The following is a 21,974-nucleotide window of genomic DNA, read 5'->3' as shown; positions in this document are numbered from 1 at the left end:
GTGTTGGGCAAATTAACCATACTTTGGCTCACCTTCCTCAGTCTCTGGGCAGAATCACAACTGTAACCTGTGTCTCAACTCCCTCAACACTTCCATTACCCTCAGGCTTGAGGACACTGGGGTGCTGGTGACGTAACTCCTTTAGGATACTGCTCCGCCCACTTTTTTGAGTAGTTCCTTTTCTTTTTATGAGAAAGTGTGGAGGCACCAAATTCTAAATTTTTCATACCTCTAAACTCAAAACATCTTCACATGAAACCATGTTGATTCAACACTAACTTTCTATCTGTAACAACAGAGATCGGGGAGTCCTTTTTTTTTTTCCATTTTGTCTCAATGGCTTGTTTTCTAAAGCCATGCCAGTTGTTTTGTGCATTAACCTGTTCCTACTAACAGTTTTTCTAACTCCATCTAAGTTAACAGCATAAGGTGATTCATTATGAATGACTACCTGAGTTCAAGTCACAGGCCTGTCACCACAGTTGGGTCACCCTGTATATTTTACTTCTGTAAACCTCAGTTTCCCCATGTGTAAAAGGTGTATAAAATCACTACCCCTAAGGATAGTCCCAAGATTTAAATAAAATGGCATGCATAAAAGCTTGCAGTCAAATGCTCCAAAAAAAGAAAGAAAGAAAGAAAGAAAGAAAGAAAGAAAGAAAGAAAGAAAGAAAGAAAGAAAGAAAGAAATCTGTTCTCTATTAAACAAATTGCTGGTTGCCAAAAAGGAAGGGGTGGGGGAAATGGGCAACTGGGTGAAGAGGGGTGTGGGAGATACAGGTTTCCAGTTATGGAATGAAGAAGTCACAGGAATAAAAGGCACAGCATAGGGAACATAGTTAATAATATTGTAACAGTGTTGTATGGTGGTAGATGGTAGCTACACTTAAGGTGAGCAGAGCATAACATATAGAAGTTGAATCACTATTTTGTACACCTGAAACTAATGTAATATTGTGTCGACTACATTCAAATAACAAAATTTTTATAAAATCCATTCTCTATTCACTTTTGAAAAATTTTCCCTGCCTGCCTATTACATGCAAAGCACTATTAATTAATGCCTTCCCCTAACTTATCTTCTTAAAGTTTTTAGATAAATACGTATCTTAAAAAAAGTATTGCACTCAAAAGTATGCCACTTTTAATATGTGGGAAATTGACTTAAAGTTACCAAATTTTTCTGCAACTGAAGTTATGGAAACCACTCTTGGAGACCATATCATATTTATAAAACAGTTTTCAAAAAACCATTTTTTGTTACAAAGAACATATTCACCATTTATGTAACACAATCACTGCTTTGGATTTATTCCGTGGCTTTTAGGTTTAATTTATTTGTGAGTTGCAAAGCCTATTATGCAAAACTCAAGAATGAATAAAAAGGAAAAGATAAGTGATTGACAAAATTAACTGCAGTATGCTGACACAGTTCCTGTCCTGGAAGAGCAAGGTGGAGCTGGCAAATTGTGGGAAACGCAACAGCTTTTTGTTCTTAAGAGTGCAGAGTGGAGGGAGGTAAGAGTTAAAAAAAGTGAATTGCAAAATCTCTGTCAAATGTGAGTTATTGTGATCTGAAGCATGTCTACTGCACTAGACTCTCACCCAGCCTTTAATTCTGGGGCTTCTTTTGCAAAAACGCAACTAGTACGGCTTTGCCCATGATACATCCACATCACAAAAATGAATGATCTATTTCAAGAGAAAGGAAACTGGCGCCTGTCACCTGAATTTGAGTTCTGCCATAAGGGCTGAATATGTGACTCACAGCTTCTCCATGACTCGGTTTGCTATGGGAAAACTGCCTTCCTAAATAAAAATCCTCTACTTATATAGAAAATCACAGTATGTGTAAAAGTGATGGAGGACCCCCCCAAAATGATATATGTTCTCATGTCCAGTGTGATAATGTGCAGAATATAGACTCATGTGCCAAAAATCAACACTTCTGTTTCCAAACTAATGGTTTAAGTAATTCTACCTATAACAAAGGATTGTTTTTTTTTTTTTTTTTTTAACAATTAGTGGTTAGGAGGTGTTGGGGGAGGGGAAATTGGGACATTATTGTTTAATGGGTACAGAGTTTCAGTTTGGGATGATGAAAAAGTTCTGAAGACCGATGGTGGGGACAGTTACACAACGTGAATGCAGTTAATGCCACTGAACCATCCGCTTGGGAACAGTTAAAATGGTCAATTTTATGTTATGTAGATTTTACCACAATAAAAATTTTTTAAAATGTTATTAGCCTCAAAAATGAAAACACATAGAGAAGAATGTATTCCTGGTTATAAATCCTTGTTCATGTAGACTGATTATAATCTCTCAAAGCAACTAGGTCAAAATGAGCACCCAATTAGATTAAGTGAATCATTAACATAACAAAAACATTTTGTCATTGTGGAAAGCCACTAGTCATGCCAAGAGGTTATACCTATGGAATTTTACACACACACACACACACACACACACACACACACACACATTAATGGCTAAGAAAATAATAAATTTGTAGAACCTTATCTTCATTAGTCAAATAGTAAAAGAAACCACGGTGGGGGTCCATACATAACACATGCTTGAGAACCCTGTTACTACAGAATTCTCAGACTTACATGCAATCTCCAGGTGTAGCATATATTAGACCAAAACACCCGGGAGAACAGTCTGCATTCTGAATCTCCCACGCACACTATCCCTTACCCCAGACAACTGGGCTCATTTCCGTTTGCTTACCACCAGTCCTAGTACGAGGGTGCGGACTCGTTCTCCTATCTCTGGAGAAATGTCATTGCCAAACTGCTGCAGGGTCGTAAGGAACCGTTTCAGCTTACTGAGCTGCCTGGCCCCGCAGGCTGGGGGCAGCTGCTGATTAGCCAGAGAAGAAGAGGAAGAAGAGGAAGGCCCATTGCTAAAGCCATTGGGCGGCGAGGGGGCGCCATTCAAGGCTGTGGGTGAATGGCTCGTGCCATTAGTTACTGTCAGGAGCACAAAATCAGAAAGAAAAAATAAATAAATAAAGTTACAGGGAATATGCACAAGGAAATCATAACCAAGCTTCATTCCCTTTAAATCGGGTGGATGTTGTGATTTAACCACTGTTGGGACTTTGCTGTAAAATGCTTTGGCGTCACAGGATTTCCACAGGTTCGGGGACTGTGTAAGTAAATGGGTCTAACTGCTCACCCTGCATGAGGGTCTTCTACACGGAAGCTGGTAATACATGGGGGTCGGCTGTAACACGGGGACAGCCCTGCCTCCCATGTGCACATATGCCAACCACCTGAGATGTTTCAAACACACAACAAACAGCGCTGGGATGTCAGCCTTTTGTCACAGGCTTACATCAATATAACGGGACCATTCCTGTCTCAACTGTTCCCCCGGAGAAAGTGTACATTTGGTGGAGACTAAATTTATCACTGAACATTTTTAATCATGTTTTGTACACACAACTGACAGCTGTGTTTATAGAAATAAGACTTTCAAGTTTTAACCTTATACCACCCAATTAGAAGGCTATTTTCTCCCCCTCATATTCCTGAACCACTTCTTTAGGGAAAATGCAAATTTTATATAAGAAGCCAAATGGATATGGTAATTATCAAAGAGTTATTTCAAGACATCGAAAAGGGACAGCTCATTCCAACTAATAGCATGGATTGGTGGTAATGTGATAACTTCATTTCCGATAAAATGTATTTGAACATCAAGATAATTCGTAAGAACAAGACTAGAAAATTTGAGACATTTCTCACTAAAGAAAATGTTGAAAATATGATTTTATCATATTAAATCAATTAATTCGACAAACTCATCTTTAGCAAACCCATCTTTTTAATATCATTTTGACAGATTATCAACAGGGGTTTGAGGATGTCTTAAGTACTCTATTATTATTAAAAGTTTCAAGATAATGAAATTGTCCCTTGTCCCAAATGAGCGCCAAAGCAACCTGTCATGGAATGATTGCTCCTCTCACAGGAGACATCTGCCTACCCCTGTGGCTCTGGGTAACAGCAAACCAAATACAAGATGACAGGGTTATAACTCGGCACCGCTGCAGCCTCCTGCTCCTTCCACGTTTGGAAAGGTCTTTTAAATGGCAGAGCGACACTGCATAAACAGCCTGGGCTGTGTATTCAGCCAATCCCTTCTAATCCCAGGGATCTATCTGTTTTTGCCTGTTAGTTATTTTTCATTCATATAGACTTCATGGCACGTGGTCTGTAAATAGTATTATCTGCAACCGATAGCATTTATTAGTTTCACAAATCCTCTATGACCATTTTAACCAGGATCCTGAGATTGATTGAAAACAAAGCTATCCACTACCCCTACTGGAATATACAGGAAAGGAAGAGAAGTTGCTGTTCGGTCAGAATGTTCTGTCCCTTCCTGGGACAACACAAAAAGCACTACACATCACTGACTCCGAACACAAGGCCTGAGCCGAGCTGGAAGGGAGGAAAGGTTTAATCAATATCTGACAGGTTCGGGACCAGAAAGATGCTGCTTTTTTCAGGAAGTTTTCTGTACGTGACTGTTGCCTAGAGCAATAGCCCTTCTAACTTAAGGATGCTAGGTTTTACTATTATTTGTAAATAACAGAAGAAAGTGGTATTAGAAGATCAGAAGTGACCTGGAAATAACTGTAGGGTATTAACATGTGCCAAGTCAAAACGCACAAACTAAAATAAGGAGCTACATGTTAAGTCAACTGAAAGTTAATGGTGATAACAAATGGAGTCGCAGACCCAATGAATGCAGTATTCTTCACCGCTGAAATCAAAGCAGACTACAACTGTGAGGCAGAAATGAAAAGGCAGGCAAATATTGGCGGTCATACAAACTATACCCAAGATGCTATATGTCTGCAAAGGCTCAACAGCTACTCAACCAGCAACTGAACGATTTGGAGGGGGTTGGGGGAGGGGTGCTGCACTTCTGTGTAACACATTGATGCTGGATCTTATTTTCCCTTAATTTTTATTTGCAGGAAAAAAAATTAGACTTCAAAATGTAAACAGGAAATGCAGAAATGCCTACTCACAAGTCGTCGGTGTAAATGAACTGGTTCTCGGAGCTCCTTGAGTTGTGGGGGGAGGGGGCATGGTGGGAGGAGTCAGCCTAGACGGGGTCTTCACATCCACAGGTGAGTCTGGCATCGTGGAGTGCTTCTCAGTCCGATCTGGAGGACGCCACCATGAACAGGTTATTTTCCTCCTTAAGCACCTTCGTTGTTTTGTTTTGTTTTTTTTAAGTGGGGTTCATCTTTTTCACAAGCAAGTGAACAGAAGAACTCTGACACCTCCTATCAATAAAGTAGGCTTATCTACTGAAGTTTAAATCAGGACTTTATCATCCAAACCCCACTTAAGAAGGTGTAGCACAGATGGCAGGACCTCATTTGTAACTGGGTTATTTTACATCCTATTGTTATTTCTGGCTTGGGCAGATGCTACCGTGGTAGTGTTATATGCAACAGCACAACTTCACTGCAAGCTGAAGCCAACATTAGCAACAGCTAAAAAATAGATGGGGAAGTAGAATGGTAAGAAACCCTTTAGCTCAGAAACGACACAAATCTGCAGCTCTGTTATGCAGGTGAGATATGCCTAGGAGCCAACATTTTGCAATGATTTTTTCGTAACACCTGCCATTCCCTCTTCGTGCTTACTTTCTGGCCTATTAGGTGAAGCGGGTTATGTCTCCCAGATACACCTCTCACTTCAGTGTCGCTCTGCCCCGTTTGAAAAATCACCACTACGTAAATGCTGTCTTTTACACAATGAAGGTAAACTAATTTACTCAGAATTTGTGAGTTTACAACCCACCGTCTTAAAAACAATGAGACCAATACTTCAATTAATAATCTCACTCAGAATGAGAATGGAAAAGTTTCCAAACTGAGAACTAAAAAGAACTAAAGGCCCTCCCTGTATCTTTTCATGAGTATGTGACAGATATGGCGAAATCTCCTGATTACCCAGTAATGAACATTTGAGCTTCAGGACTGTTTTCTACTAAATAGATTCTTTCCTTTGAAATTTCGAGCTGTTTTTTTCTCAAATCTATTTATCAAAGCGACAGATCTCTAGCAAAAAAGGTTTCATTTGTTTCTTCAGATCCAATTTTCTGCAATCACTGTGTGCCTGTGCATGCGTGTGCACCCCCACCCCCACCCCCCAAAATGTCTGAGGCGCCTCTTACAGTCTCAGGTGCAGATATTTCCCGTTTGGACGATTTGAAAAGTAACACAGACGACTGATCAAGAATGAGTCTTCTAAAACCTATGATAACCATAGGGAGAAATTCTCAAAAATTACTTAAAAGTCTCTATTTGAAAAATGAAAAATCCAAACTACTACTAAGGCAATTCCAAACCCAGCTCACACCTTTATTCAGAGCCGATTCGTAAGACTTGGGTAGCAACAGAACATAACATTTTAAAGCTGAAATAATGTTGATACCGTCTGAGGGAAACTGTGACAGAAGAGTAAAAACATAATCATCCTTCTAAGAACAGCATTTTGATAACCTAGTAGCCGGGTCTCTAATTCTTAATCTCGACTGCTGGCTGAGAAACAACGAATGTCCCTCTTCAGTAAATAAGTGTTCTGAGTGAAATGACGGTAAAAACACACCATGGAGAGCATCTCTACCTTTATCTTCCTGTTCAAAACTCATCTTCGTATAGCAATTCCAGAGCATTTAACACCCAGAATCAGTAAATCCCTTATTCTAGAAAAATACAGAAGTTAGGCAGGTTTAAAACCGCTTCTTCAACAGTTAAAATCCCTGCACAGTCTACTCACCTCAACCAACCTCAGCAACAAGGGAATAAATAGCTTTCCGCTTATGTTGCAGCTGAGGCTACGTAGAGGTACGGCAGCAAATACAAGTCTCCCTAAATAAAGGCAAATATTTCTGTCATGCCAAGGAAGGAGGGATAGAGGGAGGCTTGCCAGAGTCGGCTGGGAGATAACAGTGGGAACTGCTGGTCCATCTGGTTTTCATTCTGCTAACACTCACGCTGAACTGTGAGAGAAGGCAGTCCAGATACACAGATTTGAAGCACGTGGTTGCACAGACAGAGAAAGGAAGAGCAGGAGGGGGGAAGGGGAAATGGGAATAATGCAAAAATAAATAAATAAAGCAACGGAAGGAAAAGAGAAGAGAGAAAAGACCAACACAGGGAGAAAAGAGCCTACGTGAAGAGAGAGGTCCTCGGGATGGCTTCGTCTACCCCCAAAAATGCTGAGCCTCCGTGGGCACGGCCCCTACACCAGACTTGCCTCGATGGACCTCCTGAGCAAAAACTTAAACTGGAATACGTATCTTTTTTTTTTTTTAAAGATTTTATTTATTTGACAGAGACAGCCAGTGAGAGAGGGAACACAAGCAGGGGGAGTGGGAGAGGAAGAAGCAGGCTCCTAGCGGAGGAGCCTGACGTGGGGCTCGATCCCATAACGCCGGGATCACGCCCTGAGCCGAAGGCAGACACTTAATGGCTGCGCCACCCAGGCGCCCCTAAACTGGAATACGTATCTTAATCCCTGTGTTCCTCTACTCTGTTCGCCGATGCTAAGAAAAAAGGAAAGGAACTATAAAACTGACAGCGGGGTTTCCTCTTCAAACTTAAGATGATGTTAATAATAGTAACAACAACAACAATAAAAGGGAGATGAGTGATTTTTTTTTTAAGATCTTTGAAATGACACCGATACTTTAAGAACAGTAACCACTGAGCCAATAAATAGCAAAAAACACCACTGCTTCTAACAGGAATATATCCATTCTCACTGGAATATATGCATATGTGTATATATCTAGGATTTTGACTTTAGCCAGATTTCTGTGATGGTTAGCTTCACTGATCAAATGGAGTTCCAACCCAGAGGTCCCACAAACTTAGACAAAGTGGGACCATATGTAACTCATTCTGGGCTGTTCAGTGCAATCAATCCAGGATGGGGATCGATGGGGAAGGAACCAGCCAGGCCTAACCCGTACACACACACACAAACCCTCTGGAGTAGAGAGATTTAAGATAAATTCAGAAAATGTGTTTCAAGAATGTTGAGTTCTGTTGCATTTGTTTTGGATTACTTTAAAAAAAATTTTTGAAATATATATTCTTGAAACTTTTATAGCAAACAGCAAAAGAGCTATGATTCGACCACAGAAGTATTTCACTCCACTTCAAATTAGAGGATACAGTAAAACCAATATTAAGTTAGAATATTTCTTATGTAATTTTTTAAGTTTATGAAAATTACACTGTTCTTAGACGTAATTTCTATTTTTAGTTGCTGCAGGGGAATGCTGACATTTATTGAAAAACTGACACAAAATGATAAAAAAAAAAAAGAAAAACAATCTCTATTAGAGCAGGAAGGTATGTATAATCAAAAAGACTGACTTTACCTCTACCTTAACGATTCACACCACTTCTAAATAAAAATCTCCTCTATGTGGTAACATTTCAACTCACCTGGCAAATATCCAACACATATGTACCAAAGGAGGCTGAAACATGGAAGAAAATGTGGCATATATAAATACATTACTGATACCATTTCAATATCCAATTCAGTGTCGAGGCCTTCTAGGAGTGGTACGGTTTCCATTTCCTGTTTTCTTTTTTTAAGTAAAAAGAAAAGGTATGGCATAATCTACCATAGCCCTTATTCTACTTTTAGTTAGTTCAAACAGTTCCAGATGTGTTTTTAAGGTATGAAGACTAGGCATTCTATATTTTCCTTGTTTACAAACTATTCTAGAGATGATTCGTGTAAATAGGAAGTTCAGGGTTGGTAGAGAGAACATCGTTCTCTCTCCGAGTTCATGGCAATTAGAATAGAAGCAGCAGCTACGTCCAGGACATGTTATGGATTGAGAAACCTCTTGGCGAATTAAGCAGTTAATGCAGAATTAGTCTGGTCTGAGTCAGCGCCAGCTATGCAGCAAGATGTTCAATAAAGGGGAGTAGCCCAAGAGGAACTCGAGTACTACTACCGGAAAGGAGGCGGCAGCTAGGGAGGCACAAAACTGGGTACAGAATTTGATCTTTATTTTTACGGAAAATACAACAAATGCAGGCCTGACAACAGAATCATTTAGTGACTCCACTGTCTGGGTGTGAGACATTCCAGGAAACTGTCTGCAGACCGGAATGGTGGCCATCCAGCCTTCCCAAGGCTGCCATCTCACTTCCCCGCTGAGCACTCCTGGAATGCTCACTCCTGCTCAGAACCCTTGAATAACACCTGAGAATAAAAGTCAAATGCTAACATTTCACGCATGATGGAATGATACAATGGAAGACTATTTGGAATAACAGATGAACTCCCCAGTTAAGAGAGTACTTGCTTTCAAATGTAGACTCAACCCTTAGCAGTGGGTCCTCCGGCAAGTTACCTGGAGCCTCAGTTCCTCATAAGAATAGGGATACATCCTTTCTGCCTCATCAGGACCCTGGCACGTGCCTACTCATGTCAGGCACCAACAGGTGTGATCTCCATTCTCTTGTGCCCGTGGCTCTGTGATCCACTCATGGCTTTACTTCCAATGTCCTTCCCCCACGTCTATGCTCTCTCTGTACAGGGCACCTTGGCACTCCCTGCCTTTTCTGCCTCTCTTTTTGTGCTGGTGTTCCATTTCTTTCTTGCTGGAAAGTCCTGATTTGGCTCAGGTGCACAATTCTTGGGGAGCAGATCCTTCTTCTTTTAATCAGGTTGTCACATTCCCCTTTATCAGCACCAGGTTTCAGAGGTAAGGGCTGTGCTCCAATTCTGTACAAGGGGTCATGAAGGAGGTCTATGGAAGAAGTTTTAGGAAAGACTTCCCCACTATCTAATCAGAGACCCAAGGAAGAAACAGACTCTCTTCTTCTGATAGGCACTGCTATATCTGTGATTCCTTCACTTTACTTTTTTAGAGTCTACTTTTCATACCCATAAAATTAAGTATCTTAGATTATACGACCTCAGGGATCTTTTGCAAAATCTAATATTCTCTGGTTTCTTTCTACAGATATGGCTTATGTTCATTTCAAACACAAAGAAGACTACCCAGAGAACATAAATCTGACAATAAAGGGACCACACGATTATTTTGAAATTGGTGATTATAACCAGACTTCCTCTGTTCACATAAATATCTATGTCCACAAGAATGTGTCTGCATAGAAACCTTTTCCCACAAACATGACAATTAACATCCACCTCTTGTTTACAAAAACATTTTCAACCCTCATCACTAAATCTCCACCAACGATTTGGTGATGCAATAACCCCACCAATGTCCACTTGTCCCTGTTTAGTTACCATCAAAACACTCACTTTCATAGCCCAGGCTAAAAGAGTACTCTACACTCACTTTTGCTTCCTCCTCATTTCCCACTCCATCTTCCCTGTACTTCCAGGGGATGTCAACGAGACTGTCTGCCTAAAAGTTTCCCTCCCCATACTCGGACCTGCCATACCCACTCAACTCATTACTACCATAGGAGTCACCATGTTCTTTCATGACCTGTACCGAGATACCAGCAGCTGGCTCAGGCACAGCACCTCATCCAAGATGAGCAAAAGCAGTCACTCTCTAACATTTTTACCTACAGATTTGAAGGAAGAATAACGATCCCACTCCAGAGGTAGAAAACTGCACTGTCTACTGCCCTCCATGTCTAGAAAGCAGGTATTTCATGAAAAATAAGGCAACTAACAGGCAGAAAGAAATGATGAGAAATGGCAAGAGATTATCCTGAAGAATAAAATTCTGCATTCTACCAATCCTCCGGGCTAGGTGCATCTCTAAAATTCCTACAGTGTGATCTTCCAAACCGGCTACAGATTCTAGTCCGTCAATCCCTCCGTTGCCTAGAACCTAGTTCCAGTTACTTTTCACGTGAAACCAAAGAATTCAGACTAAAATAACACTGGAGTAGCATCAAGATCGCCTCCTAACTCCCACTGGAACTCTTCAATTATCTCTTCCTTATTAATCCAACAAACACTGGGTCCTTTACCTGACATCTTTGTAGCATCCGACGCTCTTTCTTTCACCACCTCCTCCCTTTTGAAACACTATGGCCCCCAGGAGTCCACAATTCCAACACTCTCCTCATTTTTCTCAGGCCTTCCTGGCTGCTCCTCATCAGTCTCTTCTATGGCTCACCTTTCTCTACCTCTGTGATAACCCCTGGTGTCTCCCCCAACGTTCCTTCATGGTTCCTCTTCAAATTTTCACTCTACGCCTTTTCCTTAGTGACTTCATTTCTGTGGTGGTGGTCACTCCATGGACCTTCTGTGGATGACTTATACCTATACTTCTAGTCCTACCACCTCTCCCAAGTTCTACATCCAAACATCCAGAGGGCTATTCCCTTCCACAGCCTGGATTCAAATCCTCCTCGTCCATCATCGCTCATGTGGTCTAATCAACAGCCCACTGAACGGTCTCCCTGCCCTGTACTATTCATCTCTGTTCCACGCTCCGAATTGCAAGGTCATTTCACCACATATGTCACAGATGTGATCAGAGATCTTACTCCTCCATCTTAACCCCTCTCTTCTTAGTATCTTCAAAGAGCTTTTATACTGTTAAGCATAAAGTCCATGTGTCTTAACAGGGCATTCAAAGACCTCTGGGACCCATCTGATTCCTATAACTGCTCCAGACTCATCTTCACTTCTCCCTTCCACCCCTACCCCCACCTCTGAACTCTGAACTCAATACTGAACTAATGCAGCTCTCTAAATGCTCGCCCCTTATTACCCTGTCTAGATCCCTCTTGTAGTACTGACGGCACTGTATTGAGAACCAAGTCAGTCTCTCGCCCTAGATCATAATTTATTCAAGGATACTTATGACATCTTACTTGTTTTTATAGTCTCAGCACTCTGCACAGTACCTGATACACAGAAGGTGCTCGATACGTTTAGTATTTTAAATGAATACATATTGCTATAATGTCATAAGGGATGTCTATAGTCACAACTTTGAGACTCCCGAACTTTAAAGAGACATGATAAATTTAACTTAAAATCATCTCCATCTTTGTTCTATCATCCTAAAAGAATTCTAAAAAGAATGTCTATATTCTAAAAACATTTAATCACCAAAGATAAATCTAAAAAAACACCAGTAAATTATTGAATTCACCAGCCTTTCAGTAATCACAACATATTCTCTAAAGGCCTTTTATATAATATTTTTAAAAAGGCTATGTAAGGCAATTTATATACATATAACCCACAGTCACCAAAAGCTCCCTTTTTTACAGTAATTGTGCAATCATACATATGCACATTCGAAACGAAGAGAAAAGCGTATTACACACCAAAAACACTATTTTTTCCTACATTCCACAAGTTTTTCTATTGCTTGTCTATGGATGGTGGGATTACACATTATTTTTAATTTCTCGCTATTTTCTTTTATTTAAATGTTCTACATAAGAATGTTTTATTTTTACAAGCAAAAAAATGCACACACAAAGACCAACTAATTGGGATAAGTCACCTAGAATCGGGCATCGGGCACTGTACTAAAAACTCTGCATGCTTTGTCTCTGTTTAAATCTCACTATGAAAAGGTACTACAAAATTGCCCATCTTATAAAAAGGAACCGAGGCCTAGAGGGGTTGGACAATCTGTCCAAGATTACAAGCCAGAACTCATTCCAGGCCTTCTCAGAGTTCACGATCATCTAAAACTAATGTTCTTTTATACATGATCTAGAAAACTGAAATAAAGACACATTCCATAAATGTTAAATTGAGAGTTAGCATCATACTAGAACTTCATCTTCCAATAATTACTGTACTGGCCGCCTATAACCGTGTAAATTTTAATTAATTAAAGTTAAACAAAATTTAAAATTTAGTTCCTCAGTCACACTAGCCACATTCAAGAGTTCAACAGCTGTGGCTACGTGGTTGCCCTATTAGAGAACTCGGCCCTGAATGCTTCTGTCATGACAAAACCACAGCGCCATACTAGCATCATGGCTCCATGGCAGGAGTCCCTAGAGATGACAGTGCAGACTGAAGGAGGAGGGATGAGGAGGGCCTTTGGCTTCATCCTAAACACCTTCAATCCCATTCAGATCTTTTACTTGTTTAATAAATTGGGCTTTTGCACGGGATTTCATTTGGTGGTTAAGGGTAGAAAAAAACAATAGCTTAAAACCCAATGACTAAGACAAGTGAGCTCTCAGCTCTCAAAGAGAGGGAGAGGAAGACAGGAAATTAGTAAACACTTGGAGGCACTGCACGAATGAGAACAAGCCCAAGGATTCAGGCCTGGAATGAGCCAGTCGGCGGCTGGGCCAGCAGCTAATCTGGAATCAGAGAGGACAGCCTGAAGACCAACTTCATGTCTTTAAAAAGCATGAACTTGGGTTAAGATGGAAGACAGGCAAAAGAATGAAGTGAATCCATACTAATCTATCTCTATTTCTAGAAAAAATGGTTTCAGTAATGCTTGGGTCACGTCCTTATGGGGCCAACAATGGGAATTTCCCTTCCCTTCCTCCCGAGCATTTATCTAGCTAGTACTTGACGTATTTCTCCTGGTTCTGAGTGTCTCCCCAACCACAGTGTCAGCTTTGAGAATGCAGAAATTTCTACCTGTTTGTTAACTCCAGCCTCCGTGGCATTAAGAAGAGTGCTTGACATAGTAGGCATTTGACTTGTTGGACAAATGAAGAAAGTAAACAAGTTAGAAAGCAAAGCTAGTTGCTGACAAAACAGCCAGAGACGTATCAGGAACTATGGTTACGTAGGGTGGACAAAGGATGAGTAAGGCAGACGAGATACACACTGGAAGCACACACCCATTTAAACGGAGGGGAAAATGCTAAGTAGCAGAAGCAAGAAATAGTCTCAACCACTCTGCTCACTTTTTGACAAAGATGACAAAGACCACCAAGAGAAAGCACGATAACCATGAACAAGTACCCAAATGGTGGTTCTTGCTGGAAAACTCAATTACTAATTTCCTGAAGTATGAAAAGGACCACTGGTCATGTGAATATGGGGGGTCTCTAGGCATTACCTCCACATGTTAATTCCTTAGAAATGTCATCTGTCCCACAGCTGTCACCACCTTTACTCCTGTGACTCCTGCTGCCAAGTCTAAGAACCGCTTCCTGGAGGCCACCACGTGGCTATCGTGCAGCCCAGGTTTAGCTACCCCACTTGAGCCAGCACCATTCCACACTGAGGGGCTTTATGCACAAGTGTTCTATGGAAGATTTCCTTTGGGGAAAAAAAAAAAAAGAGTCTCCTGTTTGAGAAGAGCTTGAACCCCCTGGCACAGGCAGCCACCAAATGTTCGCCGAATGACTGTGATAAAAATACTTCAGGAAAAACCAAATCACCCAAATGCACCGAAAAGTAACTCCTGCTTATGTAAGGAGCAGAGAAAGACACAGGCACCACCAAGGGCCCATAAACTGAACATACGTATCTACAGAACACCCTGCTGCCAAACTGCAGATTATTCCAGAAAGTGGGAAAAAATCATTAAATAATAAGTGATCCACACATTTCACAATTTTTAAGTGTGGACAATTTTCCTCCAGTAAGACCTGTCTTATGGCCAACGTGAAGGGCCATTAAGAAGGCTTGTGGAGCTGCTGCAGGGCGTAGCACACACAGCCAGGGCCATCAGGTACCGACATCCAGGTTAGAGCTAGTGAATCAAGGCAGGAAATGATGAAGGTACACAGGCATGTACCTGTGGCTAAATCGCAGACAAGTAAGGAGCAGGAGCTCAAATGACTCTTTGTTGAATTTAATCGAATAGGCTCCTAAAAAAAAAAACAACAACCAGTACTGTTAGTTTAGACTTCACATGATAGGCAACTGGGAAAGCACTGAGAGTTTTTAGGTAGTTGAGTGGTATGCTCATTTCTATCTTATATTATGGATATACATGGAGCAGAGAATAAATAGGGTAAGAAAGGCAAGAGAGCAGGAGTTCTGGTTTGCAATAGTCTAGGCTAGAAATAATACAGGCACCCAGCATGGAAGTGGCTCTTAAGAACATAGCCAAGATTCAGGGGACATTTTTATAGTCTATGTCAAATTCACAGAGCTTGGCAGTAAAATAAAATTGAACCTTGAGCGAGTAGGAATCTAGAAGTTCGTGGTAATGTTAAAAACCAAAACCAAAGCACAGCAGGAAGAATCATTTGGAGGAAGGCGGGATAAGTTAAGTCACAGTTTATTTAGAGATATCCCTGCAAGACTCTGTTGTTCTTACATAAAACATCCTGAATGTCTTTGTCTTGCACATGGGTCACCATCTAATTATTCTTCCTCCTAAATGTGCTTCTCCATCACCGTGAGCACCCTCAAGCACCACCATGGCTCCCCTGGACTTTCTCAGAAGCTAGTCTGGCAAAACCCTTCTCCCTACACTGCGATCCTTTTATCCCACGACAGGTAGGATGATCTTGTTAAACACAAAACTAATCACTCGCTGAAATAAAAGCATTTATCCAAAAATACCTGAGCCATCTACGAAGCCATCTAAAACAGGTACTGTTTTAGACACAGAGAAAAGACAAAGGACACACAGGAAAATCACTGCCCTCGAGAACTTTACATTCTAATGATCGGATCAAGTTACTCCCCTCTTAAAAGTGTTTCAGTGGTTTATCATCACTCTCAGGATAAACTCCAAAACCCTTTAAATGACCTACAACCTAGACAGATTTAGTCTCCGCTGGCCTCTCCTATCTCATCTCACATCTCGCTGGTTTTATAGGTTGCAAACTTCGCCTCACCTCAGGGCCTATCAGCCTGGAAAACCCATCTCAGCTCAAATTCACTTACTCAAGGAAGGCGTCTTTGGTCCCTCCCCAGCCCCCTGTACTGTAAGCTCTCCTGTATCATCTAATTGTTCTTTACAGGACTAATTGCAACTATTATAAATAACTGTATAATTACTCGTTTGTCTAACACCCCCTCCCACACGGCAAAATGCTCTGTAATGGCAGTGAGCATGGCATTTCATCTCCTATCATACGTCAACTCAGTCCCAGAATTTAGGATGCTGCCGAGAACCTAGTACAACCGCGCATAAATACAGACATTTTCCATTTAAAAACACAGATCTGAAGGTACAAGCACAGCAAAGCAATTATAGTCTTTATTCTCCTTAAGAGGGATTTCGAAGTTTCTTCAGTGATAGAAATATCAAAATAATGGTGATAATAATGAAACCCCTCCTCTTTATACCCTCTTCCCCTGTCCATGGGACTTCTGCTGACACCATGCCACCCAAGCTCCCCCAACAAAAGGTACAAACTCCAGTGATTCATCCAAAACACTGTTCAATCTTTTATCTTACTTGGGTTCTTAGCACCCTTTGATCTGTTGGGCTGCTTCTTATTCCTTTTCTCCTGCGGCAACATTCTCCCAGTGGTCCCTAGCAGTTTTAGTGAATGTTCCTGGCCTCTGGCCTCTCCTCTCCACCTGGGCCTCACCTCCTCTTCTGAACTGGCTTCCTCCCCTCTAGGCTCTGATGCAGGCCTTCTCAGCTACTGCAACAAATCCCGCCAGCGCTACCTCCAGGTGGAGGACTCTCTCCTGAGCACCAGACAAGTCACCTAGCTTGCTTCACAAGCCCCTGACAGCTGTATTTAGAACCGAACCTCACATCTGCCTTAGGAAATCGGTGCCTCCTTGCATATCAGCCTCTGGCATAGCGTCACTTTCCCCCCAGCCGACCAAGCCCAAAGCACCGCGATCATCCTCAGACGCCGCCCTCCACACCGTTCTCCTTGTACGCCCAATCCATTCCCTGTATCCTATCAGTTCCACTTCTAAATACACTTAGGATCCACCCTTATTCCCCCTCTGGCCTGGATTTCAGAATCTACAGCCTCTGAAGGGTTTTCTCTACCTCCAGTTCCTCTCTGCACAAATGCCCCCCCCCTTGCTTCTAGAGCAGTATTTCTAATACGAGAATTTGACAAAATCATCTTATAATACGCCTACACTACACAACCTACTTAAAATCTTTCTCCATTTATAAAAGTTGATTGGGATAAAAGATGAAGGTCCCTATCTTTTCAACTCTATCTCCAGTGTCTAAGCAAGGATCTTACACACAGGAGGCCCTTAAGTAGTCTGTATGAAACTATTCTTTTTTTTTTTTTTTTAAGATTTTATTTTTGTTAAGTCAGCTCCACACCCAACGTGGGGCTCAAACTTACAACCCTGACATCAAGGGTCACACACTCCACCGACTGAGCCAGCCAGGCACCCCCTAAACTATTCTTCAAAAAATTATCAAGATGTCGTTCTGTCTCCATTTAGTAAGTACTATAATCATTAGATATAATGCAATCCCAAGCAAAATACCAATAGAATTTTTCCAGAATTTTACAAATGTAAAAGTCAATCTGAAATGAAATTGAAAATAGCTAGGAAACTTTGAAAATAAAGTGTAATGAGGAAATGCAGCCTAGCATTTATTAAAATGCGCCACCACTATAATAATTTGAACAATGTGCTACTGGTACAGAAATAACCAATAGAGCAGAATAAAAATTTAAAAGAAGCAGAAAAATATAAAGCTCAGAAAGAGACACACATTTATCTAAGAATTCAGTATATGATAAAGATGACTTGTAATATTAGGAAAAGATAAAGCAATTCAACAAACTTTCTTAGGAACTACTAGACAACAATTTGGAAAAAATAAAGTAAACCCCTTTCTCATACCATATATCCAAAGTCATTCATTTCCATATGAATAAAATCTTTAATATAACTATTTTTAAAATACTAAATATATAGGTAATATACTAAGTTTATAAGTATATATACATACTTATTTAACCTTAGGATTAGGAAAGGGATTCTAAACTTGATAAGAAAGGCATAATGAACAACGGCGCTTATTAATAAATTTGAGTATAACAAAGAATACCATAAACTAAGTAAAAGGCAAGTTGGCACCTAGGAAACAAATATCTGTTACATGACAACAATGGATTGATATCCTTGATATATAAAGAGCTCCATCAAATCAATAACTAAAATTTGAAAAGCCTAACAAAAGTTGTAAAAGAGTAGGAATAGGAATTGTACAAAAGAAAAATAAATTATCTATAACCCAATGGGGAAAAAGTTTAACCTCACTGGTATTTTTTTTTTTAATTAAAACAAGATACTCTTTTTCATCTAACATATTGACAGACTTTTTAAAATGACAATATAGCATTAGTTACAGTACAAACTGACACTATAACTAGCATGCTCTTACAAAATGATACCAATTTTCTTACAGGACAATAGGCAATATGTATCCATTGTTTCCAAATTACATATATCCATTAATAAAGCAACTCCACTCTTTGGAAATGATCCTAAATAAACAATATCAAGTGTACAAAGACATTTATATTGAAGAAGACTGGAAATAAGCGAATTGTCCAACAATGGGCATTTGGCAATTCAAATTCTAATAGAGCCACACAGCGCAACTTAATGACATGTATATTTACATGGAAAGATCTTGAAATATACTGAGTCAGGGAAATAGTTACAAGATCTAGTTAAAAAACAAACAAAAAAAACTATTTTAAGACAGTTATAAATGGATGAATGTGTGTTTGTGTGTAAGTAAAAGTCTGGAAGGACATGTATAAAAAGGATCTACATCAGAATATTAAGAATGGCTATCTCTCAAGTCAGTGGTTCACAATGAGACAGAGCTTTCAAATTACCGTCAAATAGTCGTGCTATGAAAAGCCTCTTTCTTTTATATTTTTGGCTCAGTTTTAACAATGTATTTAGACAATTCTAAGACCCTCATATTTTCTCCTTATAACATCTCTGATGCTGGGACAAGGACTACAAAACCATGGAGTCAACACACTAAGCACTATAAGTGTTTAGTGGAAGCATTTTTTTTCTTGGTGAGTGATTCACAAAATAATTGTACACCTTAAAAGCAATTTAGGTAAAATACACCACACCTAGCTTTTTCTAGCAATGAAACGATCCGTGAAAAAATTTAAGGAACAATATGCTTTGTTTTAATTGGAACTCTACCAAGACTGTTCAGCTTTGGATTAAAAGAGTGAAAAACTGGGATTCAAGACGACCGAAAGGGGGTGTCTAGGAGGTGGGGTACTCTACGGGGCTGCAGCACATGAAAACCCTTGAACACATCACAAAGGTAGAAGAAATGCCTTATTCACCTCAGAATCCCAATCATCTAGCACTCTCTAACATCAGTGTTTATTGAATAAAGGAATGAATGCTATTTTAGTAACAAAGAAGTCCACACACAGTAGCAGACAGAAAGGAAAAGACCTATAGGTCATGGGGTGAGAGAATCCACAGGTCTGCCAGAGCACTGTTAGACTAAAATCCCCAAATAAATGATCAAATTCTTTATAAAGCGTTCAAGGAGCACCAGGCACCATCGACAGAACCCTACACATAAAGGAGTTCCACTAAAAAGCTAAGTCGTCTAACAGAGTTCCCAAAGATACATTTGAACTGCCTATGAATAATTTATTAGCAAATTCTTTACATACAATAATATGTACATACCAGTTGAGAACTGAAGGTATGTGTTTAAGTGGATATTTCTCCTTAGCTTAATATGAAAATATAAGATCAAAATAAATTCTGTACAGTTGTATGAATTTCACATTCATCATTTCTTAATAGATGCTGCCTCAGTTAACATTTTGCATAATACAATTTTTCATGGAGGCCCATAACCTTATTTAAATTAATAAAGTAATTCCGAGAAGGTGCCCTAATTAATGAATTGCTAATAAATATTCCCGAAGGACAAAAGCTCAAGTTCCATTTACCAAAGAAATAACCGCATGTGTATATTCCAATGCATCTGAGTAAGTCTATTTTCACCTCCCTTAATTCAAGACCCTTTAAAAGCCTGCATACCTTTTAATCTCAGGAAGACCATTGGGGAACCTAGAACTATAAAATTCTGAATAGCTACAGTTTGAATGACACATTTTTACAATTAACGCACCACCTTAAGTTCCAGGGATATGTCTCAACTAGATACAGAAATAAATTTCAAGTTAATAAGTCCTTAACGTAGCTTCATCTGTATATATACTTTAAATGTGGGTAAACATGTTATTAAATTGACAGTCTAAATTCCCATCCATTTACTAGGAATCATTTATATTTCATATAGCACTAGAGACGCCTTCTCTGAGCTCACGAAGAATTATAATGGAGGAAAATCAAACCAAACATTGATGGACAACTACAAAGAGCATCCGTTCCATGCACAAATGAAAAATGTTGCTGGCTAGAGATCTATAAGATCATTTTCAAAAACACAACCTTCTTGACACTGTTTGTCAGATAAATTAATCACAAAAGTAATAAATGTCTAAATACACAGGAAGTTGTTCTCAGTCAAGTTTCACCACATTATTATTAACTTGTTACTAACAATAACTCAAATTAGGATATATCCGAAATTATCTATATGATACTATCACTATTACTGCTCCCTTAAAAAACAAAGTGGTAGAATTTTTGGAACAGGACAACTGAAGTCCACCACAGAAGTCCACCGGGATTGTGAATGTCAACATTTCTTGACTGGCATGGAGTAAAGACACTGGGAAGCTCTGTTTTGAGGGGTCAAATAAGCACTCAGTAAGTGCATTTCTCTTCTCAAAAGTACTGGCCAGGGCATCTCAGGAAAGTTCCTGAAGGCTGCTAAAAAATTCCATAGACCCTTCATCTTTCTTTGAAAAACAAGAACTTAGTTGTACAAGCTTAGACATGCAAGAAAACAACAGATTTTTTCCCCTGGTAGATAATGTTTGATATATCTACTTAGGCTGACTCTAGGCAAAATTATGAAATCAGCCAGGTTTAATTTCAGAGTCTTTCTTTTCGTACCTTCCTCTACTCTTCTCACCTCTAAGAAGTCTGGAACTCCTATCCTGTCCCTTTGAGAAAGATATCAAAGATACTGTGACACCCACCTACACTCAAAGCTGGGAGCTTCACATTGGTCCCCAAAATGTGTAATTCTGGGACTAAATTTGCAGTAAATCATTTAAACTAATCCATGTAATGCTGATGACTAATAACAGCGGCCGGCCACACACACACACAGTCACACACACACTTTTCTTCATGGGCTAGTGAATCAGAATTACCTGAATTGAGGCAAAGGATGAAGGATGGAGGAAATGCAGGAACACCAGTGCAATCGAGTGGAGGGAATATATTTTTATCCCATCCCCCCCTTCTGCCCCACGCGGAATGTGTTACCACGTGCTCAGTAACAGCTGCATTTCCAGGTACCTTCCTTCAACAAACAAACGTGGTCCTTCTCTGCCTTAACATGAAGGATGATCTGTTACAAGTCTGCCACTGGGCCTTCAGAAACCAAAGAAGTATCCACGGGAAAGACAATAGTGTATCACAAGAAGTAGTTCCTGGCAGTTACCTACTCACAGACAGCATCCAATGAAATTGGACGTCCATAAAATGTCTATTAGGAACATGATAAATACTAGAAAAAAATTACCATTTCCCTTTTCCCCTCTACAAGTGATTGGCTTGTTTTCACCTTCTGTTTCAACATCAATGTCACCTCCTCGAGGCATCAATCCTTCCCTGGCCATCCAATCTCAGGCAGGATCTTCCGCTCTTTTGTTAGTTTCCTTCACAATACTTTAAAACTCAAAATTCTTTTATGTCCCTCTCTTCCGAGTTTAGTGGGCTCCCACCCCAGAGCACGGCTGTGTCCCAGACCCAGCAGGGTCTGGTGCAGAAGCACTCCAAAAGATCTGTCGAAACAAATGAGGAAGACAGGATTCTGACTTTCAATGGGGGCCACAAGAGAATGTGAACTGGTTATAAACCCAGTGAGAAAAGAAACTGGGAGGTGTCATGAACCAGAAACACAAAAGGAGGGTTAACAACCATGAG

The 21,974-nt window shown here is 40.1% G+C and overlaps 1 protein-coding gene across 3 annotated transcripts in view; it reads right to left on the bottom strand.

Moving 5' to 3' along the window:
* The window catches only part of RUNX1T1 (RUNX1 partner transcriptional co-repressor 1), a 135,558-nt gene that overhangs the window by 51,423 nt on the left and 62,161 nt on the right, over nucleotides 1-21,974 (bottom strand). For all 3 annotated transcript variants that reach the window (XM_045805983.2, XM_045805984.2, XM_045805985.2), the window contains 2 exons: nucleotides 5,054-5,191; nucleotides 2,737-2,978 (listed from right to left, as the gene is read on the bottom strand). In XM_045805983.2, coding sequence (XP_045661939.1) covers nucleotides 2,737-2,978; nucleotides 5,054-5,191 — 380 coding nt within the window. The remainder of the gene's footprint in view (nucleotides 1-2,736; nucleotides 2,979-5,053; nucleotides 5,192-21,974) is intronic.

Source organism: Ursus americanus, chromosome 9 (genome assembly GCF_024610735.1).
Source record: "Ursus americanus isolate L20-20 chromosome 9, mUrsAme1.1.p, whole genome shotgun sequence".
NCBI lineage: Eukaryota > Metazoa > Chordata > Mammalia > Carnivora > Ursidae > Ursus > Ursus americanus.
The sequence above is the reverse complement of the archived record's forward strand: the minus strand, read 5'-3'. Positions and strand labels throughout refer to the sequence as shown.